The sequence below is a fragment of the Taudactylus pleione genome, unplaced genomic scaffold (genome assembly GCF_031769625.1).
Source record: "Taudactylus pleione unplaced genomic scaffold, aTauple2 ptg000093l, whole genome shotgun sequence".
Taxonomy (NCBI): domain Eukaryota; kingdom Metazoa; phylum Chordata; class Amphibia; order Anura; family Myobatrachidae; genus Taudactylus; species Taudactylus pleione.
In genome coordinates this window covers 18448231-18466551 of record NW_028284495.1, presented here as the reverse complement: position 1 = coordinate 18466551, position 18321 = coordinate 18448231, and the positions used below count along the sequence as shown (strand labels likewise).

General features: G+C 40.0%; 1 protein-coding gene across 1 annotated transcript in view; it reads right to left on the bottom strand.

Annotated features, from left to right (window-relative positions):
• The window catches only part of CDH2 (cadherin 2), a 326405-nt gene that overhangs the window by 97453 nt on the left and 210631 nt on the right, over positions 1–18321 (bottom strand). Inside the window, exon 3 of the mRNA XM_088469582.1 lies at positions 6025–6251. Coding sequence (XP_088325708.1) covers positions 6025–6251 — 227 coding nt within the window. The remainder of the gene's footprint in view (positions 1–6024; positions 6252–18321) is intronic.

Genomic DNA, 18321 nt, shown 5'->3' with positions numbered 1-18321 from the left:
TCATACATCTGCCCCATTGTGTTTTAAATTGGGGCCAAAAATCTATATTTTATTTTTGTTTTGTTTTTTGCAGACTTTAGACATGTTTTTTCTTCAGTGATGGATTCTTTATAGCCAACCCCCCATACAGGCCAGTTGCATACAGAGCACTTAATGTGATTACCTGTTGCACATTGACTCTATTCTCATTTACTGAACTCTGTAGCTCCTTCAAAGTGATAGTCGGCCTCTCTGTGGCTTCCCTCACAAGTCTCCTTATTGGTAAGTTTGAGTTTTGAGGGACGGCCTTGACTAGGAAGTGTCTGGGTGGAATGTGCAGTTTCCATTTCCTCACAATTAATCCAACAGCGGTTAATAGGACAGCCAAGTACTTGGATAATATTTTATAGCGTTTTCAATTTTGTGCATGTTTATAACTTTATCTTTCATTTTTTTTTAGAATGCTTTTTGGTCTTCTTTTCCACATCTTTCCTTTATCGTATGACCAATGTTATTTGAATTAGGAGAATTATATGCATAGAAGCAGACATTTTTTTTGATGATTCACAAATAGAGGCCAATTGAAAGCCAATTGTTACAGCAATATCTTTCATCTGTGGAAACCGGGAGCTTCCAAAGCACAGAATTTGAATACTTTTGTAACTAGAATTAATTTTTTTAATCTGCTGACAAATAATGAATTATGAGTTTGAAAATTTACTTTAGGAGCCTACGGGCTTGCAATAAATACTTGTGGAACAATCCGTGTGTCGTACAAATGGTAAACAAAGCTACCCAGAATGTGTTACCTATATGTGAGGTAAAAATAGAGAAATAATATTTGCATAAATGTTCTTAAAGCAAGAAAAAAAAAAGACAATTAATAAAGCAAAATACTATTGCTGCTCAGACATGATCACTGGGGCCCTTAGAAGGGGCATTGGAGCAGGGGCTAGAGGCGTATTAAGAGAGGAGGGGCCCTGTGTTTATTTCCCCCTCCTCTCTCCCCGGCAGCTGGCAACAGACTGACGGCTTACGGCAGCAGCAGTAGACTCTGGGCACGACTCTGGGCACTAGTCTGTGGCCAGAGTCTACTGCGCATGCGCAGGTCGCAGAGAAAATGGCGCGGCTGCCAATTTCCAGGTGATTTCCTCATGTGTGCGCAAAACGGCGGGTAGATGGCCACGGTGGCCATTTTCTGGCATTTTTGTGCAGGGCTGAGACAGCCAACATGGGATCTCGGAGAGGTAAGTATTAGAAAATATGGGTGCAGGGTTTGCGGAGTGGGCCACTCCCCTGGACCCAGGGGCCCGTGTGCACCGCACACACTGCACCCATTATAAATATGCCCCTGGATTGGGGTTCATTTATGAAGTACCCAGAATATAGGGCAGTTGAGGAGGGTGAGCCATGCCCCAAAAGTTGGCATGACCAAACCCAGTGGCGTCATGAGGGGGTGCGGGCTGGAGATAGTGACACCAAAATGCGGATCCTCTGCAGTGAGAGGAGCCAAGTGCTGCAGTGTGAGATTCTCCTGCAGCACCCGGCTCCTGTCATAGAAGAGGAACCGACAATGCAGACTGCCCAGTCTCTGGGGGCAGTCCAGCATCTCCGGTGATGCTGGGCTGCCCCCAGAGTTATGTTATCGGGATTCCACATGAGCGGCTCCCCCTCTATTTATGTCACGCCCCCCTGCACGCACCTCCTGCACGCCCCCCTGCGAGTGTGCACCGGGTATCACCATACCTGGAGACACCTAATGGCGAATCCAGGGGGGGACGATAAGGGCGATCGCCTGCCGGAAAAACAGCCCCAGTTCTGCCCACCTACTGATCCTGTACCTGTAGGCTGCACAGCAGTGCAGATGTGGGAGAGCAGAGAAAGGCATGGTGTAAGCTGCAATCGGTAGCCGAGACCTAACCGCGGCAGTCAGCTGTTACCAGAGGCACCCATGCTGGCCAGAGAAGGAGGGGGAGTCACATGGGATTTGTAGTTTATCTTACACTGCTCAGACTCTGACCAGTAAAGGATAAACTTCAAATCCCATAAGGCATTGCCAGCAGCATAAAAAGTCTGCAAACCCATGGCTGCTACATTAGAGGCTGAGCACTGGGATGTCTTGTCTCCTGGAGTCCTAGTTGGAGTGACATGGATGGATGAAAGTTCCTGGTGAAGCTCCTGCAGCCTGGCACACTGGGTGACTGGTCAGTAACCCAGATGAAAGTTGGTTGTCACAGTCGGGAGAGCAGCAATATCGCACTGTATGCTGGGTGCATAGCTAAAAGCAGTGCTGCTAAATGGCTAATAGCTCCAGCATGGCTCTTGTTATTGTGCTTGGAGGGAGAAACAGCCTGTCACATTTGGAGGTCTATTTTATTGCTGTTAACCCCTGGCTGGATAATTGCTGAATTGCATGTCAAGTGTGTACCTCCTGCCCTGTCAGTCAGTCAGGGGGATGCATTCTCCTCCATTCACAGTAGTGTTGTGGACTTTCCTAGTATACCTATGTCCATGCTATTACATACATACAGTACAGAGTTAATCAGAGGCAGGCTCCCTAGAGGCATACAATATAAGGGGGGTGATGGGCAAAAAATATATAGGGAATAAGGGGAGGGAGTGATGTGCATATAGGGGGTAAGGGGAGGGACTGATGGGCATATAATATATAGGGGATGAGGGTAGGGAGTGATGGGCATTTAATATATAGGGGATGAGGGGAGGGAGTGATGGGCATATAAAATATAGGAGGGGAGGGAGTGGGCATACCATATATAGGGGGTGAGGGTAGGGAGTGATGGGCATATAATATATAGAAGGGGAGGGAGTGGGCAAATAATATATAGGGGGTGAGAGGAGGGAGTGATGGGCATATAATGCATATTTGGTCATATAGTCACTATATACACTACATTGTACAAACAAGGGGGGAGATAAGAGGGCGAGTTGCCTCATGGAACCGCTTGGGAGAGGGAGTAGAGTGCTTAGGATGGGTCATAAAGACATGGAAGAGAGGGAAAATTGTAAAGAAAGGGAAATAAAAGGGATAGAAGTAAAAAGATTAATAATGAATGGCAATAGGAATGGCTATGATGTGAGGTCACTGCGTGGAAATGGGAGGAGCAAGGAATGGTAGTGGGAGGAGGAATGAGTAAAGAGATGAGGAGTCAGAATTAATTCTTAAGCCGCTCCCCTTAAAAGAGAAGTCTAGATCCGCCCCTGGTGACACCTCTATCCACACCACCTTCAGCAGGCAGTATGGCGTGTGTAAGGAAGGCCCCAGTACTGAAACGCTTGGCCATGCCCCCTAGAACTGGGGCCCAATAAATTTTCTGGTGGCCCTGATGATCATCAAATGTTTCTGGCTAACTGATTTAAATATATATTAACAAACAAGCGTTTTACAATTTATTATTATTATTATTATTATTATCATTTGTAACCAGTAAAATCATATATTTATCAAGCAGTAATTATTATTAACCTTAAATTACAAGTTTGCATGAATTCTGTTATCAACTCTGACACTGCCTAAGTAATTAAAATAATTAATACAGTTAATATAGCTTTATACCGTCACGCATATATATTAACTTGCAAGCATATATATTAACTTGCAAGGCACTTTAAAATTAAATCAATAATCAGCTATTGTATTGATCCAAGGACAAATTAAGTGTACAATTAAAGTTCAAGTTCACTAACGGTGTTCTGTATTAAAATTTTATTTTCAGGTTGATAAATTTGCCCCTAAGTGTTTTTATTTCCACATGCTGCCTTTCTCTAAGGCCCTATTGTTGCCAAAAATGGGTACTTTCTATGGCAATAGAGATTATACATGCTTCGTCTTATACAATAAATGCTAAAAATACAGTAGCGCTACTTGTTACATAGATGTTCCTGAGCAAAGACATAGGTAAACTTATTTACCAAGTATGCTGTTACTGACATCCCAAGATAGCAATAACACATAAAATGCATAGAATAACTTGTTTTGTTGAAAATTAAGCTCTTTAGTCCTGATATTTCTAAAGGGTGGCAATAACAAATTATTATTAAGACCACTTTTTCATAAATAGGCACAGGAATCACCTATATATTAAAAAGCAGAGATAATAATTATTTTATATTGTTACGATATAGAATCTGTTATCACCGCTATTTATGAATAAAATATTGCCGGAGCATTTGAGCATTAGTCAGCTGCCTTGGTGATTCTGGACAGGAGTGCTGACTACTCTCTGATTTGTGCATGCCCAGTAAAAGTAAACGCTTGGGTTTTCAATCCCACTAATATAAAAAAAAATTGTAACAATAACATAAAATAATTATAAAAATGAATATATTATTGTAAAACCCATCAAATTAAATATAATATTAAAGCATTTTTTTTGCTATTGCGATCCTAAGATAAGTAGTAATGTAGTGGTAAATTTACCACCGTAATCCTTGTTAAGTATACTTCCCAAGCTATCACAGGTGAAAGCTGGCAAAACAGAGGTTACCTCGGAGACAGCTTTTCACTGTTTCATAAAATGGACCGAAAGTGACGTTAGAACTACGTGCTCAATATTCATTTACAGTTTTCTTGTTAAATACAGAATGTATCATAAAATGGATAGACGGCATAATTTCTCTTACTGATATAACAAAACAAGTTGTTCTAGGTTCAATATCTTATTTTAACAGCTTCCAATAAATCTTAAATTACAACAGCATTTCAAATTTTGATTTAAGAATTGTTAACTGTGATGCGATACAATTACGTTGTGTTTTACCATTGTTATCTCTGTTAAAAATACAATTTTAAAGGAAGTAATCACTTTACTGATTCAGAGCTCATAAGATTCTGGTAATAGTGGTAGAACATTAATATGATTTATTAAATCACCGATGTTTAAACAGGATAATGTCCATGGTTGGACAGATTGGTTATATGTGAATATGTTTCATTATTTTCTACAAATCTACATCCGTAACCATAGAGTAGCCAGTTTTGTTTTGAACATATATATATATAGTGCATGTGGTCTACTGTATTTATCAAGCCCCTTTTACCTGAATTATGCTAACTAACAAATTAGATCGCAGTCCCCATTATTGTTAAGATGGTGTCAGCTGCCTTGTCAATAATATGGAGGCATTAATGCAGGAGAGGGATCTACTCAATGTGCTTATTTTTACAAAATGTCAAAGTGCATGAGTGACCTTAAGGCCTATCATTTCACTATTACCGGGGCAGCTTCATATCGGAGCTGCTGTCTTGTACAAGTTCCTTGAGAAACAGGGTCGTAATTTCATTCCTTACTATCGAGATACTGTATGCAGTAACAAGGAATGAATGGGTCAGAAATGCAATTTTTAATAAATAGGCCCCTATGTATTTAAAGTTTATCATCAACCTCTATGAGTCAATTTCTGATTTTTAAACTAGAAAAAAAAAAAAAACCTCTTGGTTGCAAAGCAGTTGTCCTCGTGTTCTAGACCTTTGAGCATTATTTCCAAACTGGGAAAAATACAGAGGCACATATTTTTTAGCTTTAATGCCTCTGTTCTTCCATGGAGAGGCATGCATGGTGCATTTTGAAGTGCATTCCCAGGCTTTGAATGTACATCAAGTTATTGTTAGAAGAGTAAAAATAACGAGCAAAGACTCCTTAAGGATGTGAAGATCTATTGAAGATCTATAAAATATATAATCTACAGCATGAAATCTCATTTTTGCATTTGGGAGCAAAAGGGTATGTAACATGTATCTGGACAGTCCTTCTCATTAGGAGCACAATTGTGCTCCCCTGTCACCATCTTTAAATCTTTATGCCTCCAAAATACAGTTTTATGAAATATGGAAAGACTTCAGCTGTGCAGGGGATCTAAGTGTAATGAATATTATCTATATTATCAGTATTAATGCAGAAATCATACTATAATGTTTATCTCACATGGGGAAATGTAATATTCACTTACAGTTAAGTAACATAAAGGGATCAATATTTATTCATACAGTAGTTTTCCAATTGGTCGAGGGCATCTTAATAAGCCTACCTGTAGCGGATCTTTTGCATGTTGTGGTCTTATTGAGATTTCCACTGTGACGTGCCAAAGTTGCTTGGTTTCATCATCTTGGGCATACACCAAAAACTCTGTTTGCTCAGGTGAAATGTCAAAAGTTCTTGCGGCAAAAATAACTCCGTCATCATCGATCCGAAAATCTGTAGGGTTACTGGTTTCATACTGTATCCGTCTTTGTGTACCGCAATCCGTAAACATCACTAGAGAGAAGAAAACACACAACAGGAGTCAGAACTGGAGGCATTTAAAGAAAGCAGTAAAACAATCGCTTAATCAATGGCAAAGTAGAGGGGGGAATACTCTACTGGAATGCTGAAAATACAATCTGTTCAGGGGAAACCAAAAACTAAAAAGATACTTCTGGCTGAAAGATTACATATTTATCGACAGGATCATTGCTTTAGATGGAGCATTTAGAACCGCAAGTGAATTTGAAGATTATTAACTGATGGTTTATAAACTATTCTGCAATGAAGAGCTTTAGTTTCATACCGCCAGCTATTCTGTGTTTTACAGCTATCAACATTTACTGAAGTCAGTTGTAGTTATACATTTAAATAATTATAATAAGAAGAATATATTTAATAATTACATTTATTATCAATTATGCTTAATTATTATATAATTTTTTTAATTCAACTTACATAATTATTCAGCAATTACAGCTGACAGCAAAGGTAAAATACTGAATTTTTAATAACATTTATTTCCCTTCAAATTACATATTAGTTTAAAGCTTTCTGTTTTTCATCCATAGACTTCAACAGAACACTGCCCCTGGTGGTCAAATTCCAATTAGTGCTTTAGAAACAATTTGAAACATTTGATCATCTATCTATTCCCAGGTTCCAAAAGGTGCAGCAATTTCACTACACGTAAATGCAATGTATACAGTGAAGGTACAGGGAACAATCTGCATCCAAGTCAATGTTACATGTAAGAAGGGTTTATATAATGTGAACTGTGATACTACTAGCAACAGAAAACAAATTAAATAAATGCAAAAAGAAAGCAATACATAAAATTATGTAATGAGGTGTAGATATAAGGCAACCTTATGGCATATAATAATAACGTACTTATCTAATCAAGGTGTACCCACTTAGGTAGGGCCCTAAACACATGCCACTAAACATGTCAGGTCAGTGAATCAGTACTGGGGGCATGGTCACGCCTTGATGTATGTCTATGTCATGGAAGGGCAGTGGTCACACTAGGCTGTCTCTTCTGGTCACCAGATGCTATGCATTCACCGAATGTGCCAACATCAGGTGCGTTTAGCACACGATCGCTGCTGAATAGGTTCATGGAGCATACCACCAAAACTTCCAGACAATGGGACAAGGCACTCCCCAGAGCTTACTGTATATACTGTACTTGCATTACCTTTCTTACACTATCTGCATTACCTGCACTGCAGATTCAGGGTTATGTTCAGTAACTGTTACATCATGTATGTAAAGGAAGCAGCTTACAGCACTACATGTAGCATAGTGGGCCTTTTCCCTTTGGATGTTGTAGTGCAAATAACGGTAGATCTTCTATTTCAGTATTGTTTATTTAAATAAATATCTACTGCCCACTCTCTAATAGATTTTCAAAATGAGTCCGCATGACATGGTGTAGAAAATGCTGATTAATTTTATGCCAGTGAGTATAGGAATAAGTGCACCGTTAGACAAATTTGTTAAAAAATTAATCAAAATGAGGTTTACTTAAAGCCTGGTTAGAGCAGGGGTAGTAGAGGGGAGGTCTGATGGTTTGTTGGCAGTGTTCCTAAATTACTAAATAAAAGAGCATTGCATGATCCAAATATTACATATATGTCCACATACATCTATCCTATGTGCGCTGCAAGTCAATGCATGAGCAACATGCAACTCGGTAGGGCCAAACAATTTTTTTCCATGAAAATTGCATCTTATTCACAAAGCAATGTGAATAACACACAAGGTGCTTATGCTGATTAAAATGATATGCAGCATGCCTATATTCTGTATGCGTCTGCGGTTATATCTGCATGCAAAATGCTACTTTACAGTGTCAGCGGCTGAGACACTGTAACATAGCATTTTGCATGCAGATACAGCCGCAGTCGCACAAAAATTAAAAGAATGCTGCGTATCATTTTAATCAGCAGAAGCTGCTTGTGCGTCCTATTCGCATCACTTTACAAACAAGATGCATTTGAAAAAAACACTTGGCGCTAGCGAGTCACCCGCCACGGCATGGTGTGGCTAGTAGGGCTGTTTAACACGCAGGCTAGATGTATGTGAACACATCTGTATATTTCTTTCTATAAATTGTTGTAAAGCAAAAAAAGTGGTATTTGAAACAACAAACAATAAGATGCAATAAAATGAAAACTAACATCTGACCTAAAGCAATGGGTAACATACATTTCCTGTTTAATTGTAAATAATAATGGAGGTCTGCTTTAAGTTAAAAAACATGCACTTATGTCATTATGTATTATGCATATGATATTAATATGCATATATCTAAAATGTTCTTAAAGCTTAACTGTATTTAAATATTGTTTTTAAATATTTAAAACATTTTATGTTTCTTGTTTAAATATTTTGTTTTCTACTACGAGGAACATTTCACAGTTTTTAAAACTACTGTATTACTGTACATAGAACTGCTGAATGATGCATTGTTACAGAACTTCAGTTGAACTACAGGAAACAGTCATTTATATTGAATTAAGAAACATCATGAGAACAGCAAAACAAGGACCGAACACAAAATAACTTCAATATAAACGACTCTGGGATGTTCATGAGCGAAGGGATACTTATCCAAATGGCCTACTTCAAAATATTGCCACTACCTATCATTTAATATTAGAAGCAGAGACTATTGTACATTACAAGTAACCTCTTACAGCGAATCATTCAGACAAGAAACATTTCCAACAGAAACAAGAGTTCCACTCATATACAGAGCCTAAGTGACTGTCTTTATCCATTCCCAGCTGGAAAAAAAGAATCTTGTATCTTAATGTACAATACATTCTCATAAAGAAACATTAAAATGGAAGAGACAGTTGAAAGTGTCACACTGTAGTTAGTGACTTCCGTTCCCTTAACAATGTGACCTTACATGGCGACCCCATTTGTCAAGGGCATGATTTGAGATTCAGCAGCTGGGTAAGAAAACATATGGAATACCATGAATTAACCTTTAATGTCTAAAGCCAGAAGGGATATGCAATTCTTTATTCAAACGCCACATCATACAGAAGATGAACTAGCGAAACAGATAAACTAATCACCCTCTAGTTATGAAACATGTTTTGTAATGTTGTATTGCAATAAATCCATGTTAAAGTGTTTGCTGATGTTTATAATTTACAGTGTAGTATAGGAATATGTGTATGACGTCTGTGGCACATTTGTCCCAGCTATAAACTGCTAGTCTCCATTAGAGACTTTTAGCAGCTGGAGTTACAAGTAATACTACAGTTAATAAAGAACAAAAAACATCTAATAGATTTTGTCATAAACAATTATCCACATTGGTTAGAAACACACTTAAAAGGATTGTCCAATTATATAAAGAGCATGCCCTATGGAGTGAGCTGTTTTGCTACATAATGCCTGAGGCTCATAGGGGTATATTTACTAAAGTGCAGGTTTATAGAAGTGGAGGTGTTGCCCATAGTGAGCAATCAGATTCTACTTATTACTTATCTTGCCCCTTCTAGAAGATAATCAGGGGAGCAGAGGGGGGGAAGCGGGTACTACTTACCTGAGCCCGGGCTTGTTGGCAGGGTCTGGCCAGGGCCCAGGTCCGACGCCGTCCCCACTCCCTCTTACCTGTCAGCTGCAGACCATGGAGACTGATTGTGCCCTCCCCCTTGATTTACTCCGGGCTGAAGAGCTCACAGCGTCCCCCTCCACAGTGCTGCTTTGCGGAGCTGCTATTACGGATTTTACCCTTAGGGGTGTGACCACGCCTCTGTGAATATGCCACGCCCATCATTAGTAATGGGACCTGGGCCATCTCTCTACAGCCATGAAGATAATGGCTGGAATCTGATTGGTTGCTATGGGCAACACCTCCACTTCTATAAACCCACAGTGTAGTAAATATATCCCAGAGTAAGCAATTTAATTATTTGATATGTGCTTGATGTGCCATTGGGGGCAATGTACTAAGCCTTTGAGAGAGATAAAGTGGAGAGAGATACATTAAAGTACCAACCAATCAGCTCCTATCTGTCACTTTACGGGCTGTGTTTGAAAAATGACAGTTAAGCTGGGTACACACTGGGCGATATACTGGCCTTTTAATTGAATAACCTGATTGGACATATGTTGTGACCATCCAATCACATTTACTTCACCCTTCCATTGATATGATCTTTCCAACTCTATATATTGGGCCTGATTCAGAGGTGCCCAGTATTGCAGCCAAGACTGCATTCTTTGCCACAGCACCACTGAGTTTTTATGCTAATGACAATGTCTATGGGATTTGTACAGAGACGCATATTGTTTGCAGTGCTAATCCACCGCTCTGTGTATTAGACGCACAGTCGGCCACACATCGCCCGCACCATCAAACATAGCAACAGCCCTATTTAGGCGCAGATTGTCAGACTGGACATGGTCGCCGAAATCAGTCTCTGACCGTGACACGCCAGCGACACTCCCATGTCTGTTCCAGTTTTCAATTGAGGCTGTACTGCATACATGGTAATAGAGTATTAAACTGATCAAGTGTTATAAGCTTAATATTATTGTTTGCAGTGCACCGTGAAAAAGAATTTCACCGAGCGACACATCAAGAATCAAAGTGCGTCTCCCTAGAAGTATAGTACGAGACGTAGTGCAAAACTGAAGTTCTTTTGTTTAATGATAATGACTATTTGTCTATTTGCCAAGAAATACACACCCCCTCCACCACATCTTTATGTCACTTAATTTCTCTCTGCAAAAGTAAATCTCTGCACTGCTACATATAATGAGATACAATGGTTAACTTACCTTTTGCTGACTTAACTAGAAACACCTATAATCCACACAACTCCACCCCTTAGCTGCGCAAACATCTCCTCTTCCTCAAAGATGGATCCAAAGCTGCACGACCACTGCAAAGTGGATGGTTTGCGCTTCATAAATTATCTTCAGTGTGTGCCATCAGCAATTACAGATGTGTCCACATACATCTTACTTCCTTGCGTGTCAAAAAGCCTTTCTAGTCGCACCATGCTGTGGCGTGACTCGTTAGTGATGAGCGTCTTTCTGTGCAACTTTTAAACTTCAAATGCATCTTATTCACAAAGTAATGTGAATAGGATGCACAGGCAGCTTCTGCTGATTAGAGTGATATGCAGCATGTTTATAATCTGTGTGTGACTGCGAGTGTATCTGCATGCGAAATGCTACGCTACAGTGTCACATCCACTGGTACTGTAACGTAGCATTTCATATGCAGATAGACCCGCACTCGCATACAGAATATAGACATGCCGCATATCACTCTAATCAGCAGAACCTTCTTGTGCGTCTTATACACATCGCTTTACGAATAAGACTCACTTGATGGTAAAAAGTAGCATGAAAGAAGCTGGGTGCTACAGAGGTGCACAGTGCTGATGTTTTACGCGACTTGTACTGTAGCAAGCGGAGGTAAAATGTATGTGGACACGTCTGTATATTGTAGTCCAAAGGAGGCATGACACATACATGCTAAAATGTGTGAGACTCACGCTAAGTATAGCTACACACATTGCTATATAGAACAGAATAAAGGTGGTTTTATCAGCGACACAATACATAGTACTAAACAATAAGAACAGCAATGAGAATGTGATATCTACTGTACAGTAGCCTTCAGTTTCTTTTGTAGAGTAGACACAAAGTTACATCTTTCTATAGTAAACAATACCTTTTTCACTTCATTCAACACTGGCTGTAGGAGATTTATTGGCCTTGTGCCTTTTTTCAACCTTAGGAGCTAAATTACGGTATACATTACTGTCTGATGCCAGCACTGGAGAAATATTATATACGGTATACCGCATTTTTAAAAAGTACTCGCTAAGTTTAGAGTGTTTTTGCAAAGTGAATTATATCTCTATATCACTGCAGGAACAAAGAACATACAGTTTAAAGACACATAGCAGAATGCCCAAGGCCAAGAAAAATGACTAACAAGGGAGGATATTGTCCAAAGGCAGGTGGCAATGTGCCATGTGTAGTGTTCTGTTTCTTGGTTGAAACATCTTTCTGTGTTTACTGTTACAAGTCAGCATGGAAGCAGAGTGACAGGATGTCAGGAAACATTTCAGGGCCATAAAACAATGGACACATACAAAGAACTAACACTTGATTCATATAATTACATTAGAGTAATTATTAATACGCAACTTTTTATGAGAAGGACAGAGAAATTACCAGCTTTATACAAGAGGAAATTAAACTAGGGGGTCAATCCAATTAGGTGTAAGTTGGGTCCTGTGAGCCGTTCTCACCTCAAACTCGTACTGTGAATTTCATTTGCATCCGATTCCAAACTCACTTTGCTTTTTCAGAGGAAATTTGTGGGTTTTTTTGTGCGCAGCCCCCTGAGCAAAGTGAAAAGGTAGGAAAAACCTTGATTTTTTTCAGAACCTCTGGTACACCCCTCCCACTGAATAATCACACACTTGGAGGTGTCTAAATAGCATATTCTGGCAAATAAAGACATGCCAGTTTTAAGGTGAATTTCTTTAACAATCTCTATAATGGGTTAGATGATGTGAGACAGGTATGTGGAGGTGCAAATTATATGGGACAGGTATGTGGAGGTGCAAATTATATGGGACAGGTATGTGGAGGTGTAAATGATGTGGGACAGGTATGTGGAGGTGTAAATTATGTGGGACAGGTATTTGGAGGTGTAAATTATGTGGGACAAGTATGTGGAGGTGTAAATTATGTGGGACAGGTATTTGGAAATTTAAATGATGTGGGACAGGTATGTGGAGGTGTAAATGGTGTGAGACAGGTATGTGGAGGTGTAATGATGTGGGACAGGTATGTGAGGTGTAAATTATGTGGGACAGGTATGTGGAGGTGCAAATTATATGGGACAGGTATGTGGAGGTGTAAATTATATGGGACAGGTATGTGGAGTTGTAAATGATGTGGGACAGGTATGTGGAGGTGCAAATTATATGGGACAGGTATGTGGAGGTGTAAATGATGTGGTATAGTTATGTGGAGGTGTAAATCATGTGGGACAGATATGTGTTGGTGTAATGATGTGGGACAGGTATATGGAGGTGTAAATTATATGGGACAGATATGTGGAGGTGTAAATGATGTGGGACAGGTATGTGGAGGTGTAAATGATGTGGTACAGGTATGTGGAGGTGTAAATCATGTGGGACAGATATGTGTTGGTGTAATGATGTGGGACAGGTATATGGAGGTGTAAATTATATGGGACAGATATGTGGAGGTGTAAATGATATGGGACAGGTATGTGGAGGTGTAAATTATGTGGGACAGGTATGTGGAGGTGTAAATGATGTGGGACAGATATGTGGTGGTGTAATGATGTGGGACAGGTATGTGGAGGTGTAAATTATGTGGGACAGGTATGTGGAGGTGTAAATGATGTGGGACAGATATGTGGTGGTGTAATGATGTGGGACAGGTATGTGGAGGTGTAAATGATGTGGGACAGGTATGTGGAGGTGTAAATAATGTGGGACAGATATGTGGCAGTGTAATGATGTGGGACAGGTATGTGGAGGTGTAAATGATGTGGGACAGGTATGTGGAGGTGTAAATGATGTGAGACAGGTATGTGGCAGTGTACATTATAACGGACAGGTATGTGGAGGTGTAAATTATGTGGGACAGGTATGTGGAGGTGTAAATTATGTGGGACAGGTATGTGGAAATTTAAATGATGTGGGACAGGTATGTGGAGGTGTAAATGGTGTGAGACAGGTATGTGGAGATGTAATGATGTGGGACAGGTATGTGAGGTGTAAATTATGTGGGACAGGTATGTGGAGGTGTAAATGATGTGGGACAGGTATGTGGAGGTGTAAATGATGTGGGACAGGTATGTGGAGGTGTAAAATGATGTGAGACTGGTAAGTGGAGGTGTAAATTATGTGGGACAGGTATGTGAGGTGTAAATGATGTGGGACAGGTATGTGGAGGTATAAATGATGTGAGACAGGTATGTGAGGTGTAAATCATGTGGGACAGGTATGTGGAGGTGTAAATTATGTGGGACAGATATGTGGAGGTGTAATGATGTGGGACAGGTATGTGGAGGTGTAATGATGTGGGACAGGTATGTGGAGGTGTAAATGATGTGGGACAGATATGTGGCGGTGTAATGATGTGGGGCAGGTATGTGGTGGTGTAAATGATGTGGGACAGGTATGTGGAGGTGTAAATAATGTGGGACAGATATCTGGCGGTGTAATGATGTGGGACAGGTATGTGGAGGTGTAAATGATGTGAGACAGGTATGTGGCAGTGTTCATTATGAGGGACAGGTATGTGGAGGTGTAAATTATGTGGGACAGGTATGTGGAGGTGTAAATTATGTGGGACAGGTATGTGGAGGTGTAAATTATGTGGAACAGGTATGTGGAAATTTAAATGATGTGGGACAGGTATGTGGAGGTGTAAATGGTGTGAGACAGGTATGTGGAGGTGTAATGATGTGGGACAGGTATGTGAGGTGTAAATTATGTGGGACAGGTATGTGGAGGTGTAAATGATGTGGGACAGGTATGTGGAGGTGTAAATGACGTGGGACAGGTTTGTGGAGGTGTAAATGATGTGGGACAGGTATGTGGAGGTGTAAAATGATGTGAGACTGGTAAGTGGAGATGTAAATCATGTGGGACTGGTATGTGAGGTGTAAATGATGTGGGACAGGTATGTGAGGTGTTAATGATGTGGACTTGTATGAGAGTTGTAAATTATGAGACAGATATGTGGCGGTGTAATGATGTGGGGCAGGTATGTGGAGGTGTTCTATTGATGTAGTGATCTTGCAGATGAGAGGTAAAAGTGTTTATTTCAACTATTTAAAGGCATTGACAAATTACTGTACAGTCATTTTTCTGTGTTACAAAATGCTGGAAAGACTTCAAATTGCAATTTGACGCCTTTTAAGAACCTCCAGTACTTTCCTTATGGCCATTAACAGCCGTCTAAATGGTCTTGCTATCTCAGTTGTTATTTTTTGAGGTCCAGAATGGTTTCCCCACTATTTCATGCATTCTCCCAGGTCATATTTAATAGAAAAGCTGCACAGCCTTGCTGCGAGTCCGGTGGATGGCACTGGAAGCCCCCCAGGGCTGAAATTATACTGGCCCGCCCCTGGAGATAATAGGTTAGGTTATGTGGACATGGGTAAAAAAGTAGTGTGCAAAATAGTTAGACAGATAATAGGGCTTAGTAATACAATCTAAGGGGTTTGAAGTGGCAATAAGGAGGTGGACTAGAATTAATGATGAAGTAAGAAAATGTGATGTAGTCTGTATTATTGAGACCTGACTAGTTTAATGTCTTAACTGGACAGTGAATTTGGTAGGATGTAGCATCTTTATGAAGTATAGCACAGATATGACATTTGAAAAAGTTTCTGCATATTTAATATGTACAGTATATGCTCATCTTAGCATGTAAGGAATCAGGGCAGGGCCCTCCTACCTCTTGATCCTCCTCAGCAATATCCTTGCTTCCCTTGCCTCCTATTTACTTTAGTGACTCTGAGTCCCATTTAACGATACTAAATACCGGCAGCAAATTTTGCTTAGTATTCTTTAGGATATTTAAGAATATGTCATCAGAACTTAACATCCGCGCAGGTGCATTGAGCTTCAACATGGTGGGGATTCAGCAAAGCCTGGAATGGCTTTTGCTGGGTACCCAATTACCGGCAATGTGCTCACATTTTGTTGGGTGTAGGCACATTGAGTGCTGAACTTCCACTCCCAGTGACTCACCTTTGCTTGCCTGTCAAGAGTTCCTCAACCCTCATCTATAGTCAGTGTCCTACCTAGTATGTTGGTTTCTTGAACTTAATTGTTCCAAAGATATATCAACTACAATTACTGTACCATTGATATGCTATGTTTTACTGAAACTACCTATGGAAACTGTTACATCCGTGAGAATGAGAACTACACTCAGATTGGAGCAACACTGTGTTTCTTTACTAGACAATGGCTTGTATCAACAGTTTTATTCATCAAAACACATACAGTCAGGTGCATAAACATTGACAGAATTTTCATAGTTTGGCCTCTATTCACCACCACAATGGCTTTGAAATGAAACAAACAAGATGTGCTTTAACTGCAGACTTTCAGATTTAATTTGAGCGTAATTACATCCAAATCAGGTGAACGGTGTAGGAATTACAACGGTTTCTATATGTGCTTCCCACTTTTTAAGGGGACAAAAGTAATGGGACTATCAACTCAAAAGCTATTTCATGGACAGGTCTGGGCTATTCCCTCGTTATTTCATTATCAATTAAGCAGGTAAAAGGTCTGGAGTTGATTCTAGGTGTGACATTTGCATTTGGAATCAGTTACTGTCGACTCTCAATATGAGATCCAAAGAGCTGTCACTATCAGTGAAGCAAGCCATCATTAGGCTGAAAAATCAAAACAAACCCATCAGAGAGATAGCAAAAACATTAGGTGTGGCCAAATCAACTGTTTGGAACATTCTTAAAAAGAAAGAATGCACCGGAGAGCTCAGCAACACCAAAAGACCCGGAAGACCACGGAAAACAACTGTGGTGGATGACAGAAGAATTATTTCCCTGGTGAAGAAAAACCCCTTCACAACAGTTGGTCAAATCAAGAACACTTTCCAGGAGGTAAGTGTATATGTGTCAAAGTCAACAATCAAGAGAAAACTTCACAAGAGTGAATATAGAGGGTTCACCACAAGATGTAAACCATTGGTGAGCCACAAAAACAGGAAGACCAGATTACAGTTTGCCAAACAACATCTAAAACAGCCATTACAGTTCTGGAACAACATCCTATGGACAGATGAGACAAAGATCAACTTGTACCAGAGTGATGGGAAGAGAAGAGTATGGAGAAGGAAAGGAACTGCTCATGATCCAAAACATACCACCTCATCAGTGAAGCATGGTGGTGGTAGTGTCATGGCGTGGGCATGTATGGCTGCCAATGGAACTGGTTCCCTTGTATTTATTGATGATGTGACTGCTGACAAAAGCAGCAGAATGAATTCTGAAGTGTTTCGGGCAATATTATATGCTCATATTCAGTCAAATGCTTCAGAACTCATTGGACGGTGCTTCACAGTGCAGATGGACAATGACCCGAAGCATACTGCAAAAGCAACCAAAGAGTTTTTTAAGGCTAAAAAGTGGAATGTTATGCAATGGCCAAGTCAATCCCCTGACCTGAATCCGATTGAGCATGCATTTCACTTGATGAAGACAAAACTGAAGGGAAAATGCCCCAAGAACAAGCAGGAACTGAAGACATTTGCAGTAGAGGCCTGGCAGAGCATCACCAGGGATGAAACCCAGCGTCTGGTGATGTCTACGCGTTCCAGACTTCAGGCTGTTATTGCCTGCAAAGGATTTGCAACTAAGTATTAAAAAGTGAAAGTTAGATTTAGGATTGTTTAGTTTGTCCCATTACTTTTGGCCCCTTAAAAAGTGGGAGGCACATATAGAAACCGTTGTAATTCCTACACCGTTCACCTGATTTGGATGTAATTGCCCTCAAATTAAATCTGAAAGTCTGCAGTTAAAGCAAATCTTGTTTGTTTCATTTCAAAGCCATTGTGGTGGTGAATAGAGGCCAAAATATGAGAATTCTGTCACTGTCCCAATATTAATGCACCTGACTGTACATATACTAAGAAGCAAGTAACAAGTAACATGTCCAGCTATACTTCCGCAGGAAGCAAATGGCACTACAAATACTACAGAAAGGTTGTTGCATCTTAAAAAAGAAGAAGAAGAAGAAGAAGAAGAAGAAGAAGAAGAAGAAGAAGAAGAAGAAGAAGCAGCAGCTTTGCGGCAGGATATTTGAAAGGATGACAATGCAAAGCAGTTAGTTGTAAACCACCTAACAAACGATTGTACTAAAATTCAATTGTTATTACAAAGAACAGAAAATAATAATGTGGTCTTCTTGTCAGTAATTTTTAACTAGATAGACATTAATCAAGACAATGTATAAGTGGTTCAGGCACTGAGTTTAAAGACAACTGCCTTTCACTTGTGGAAAAAGAA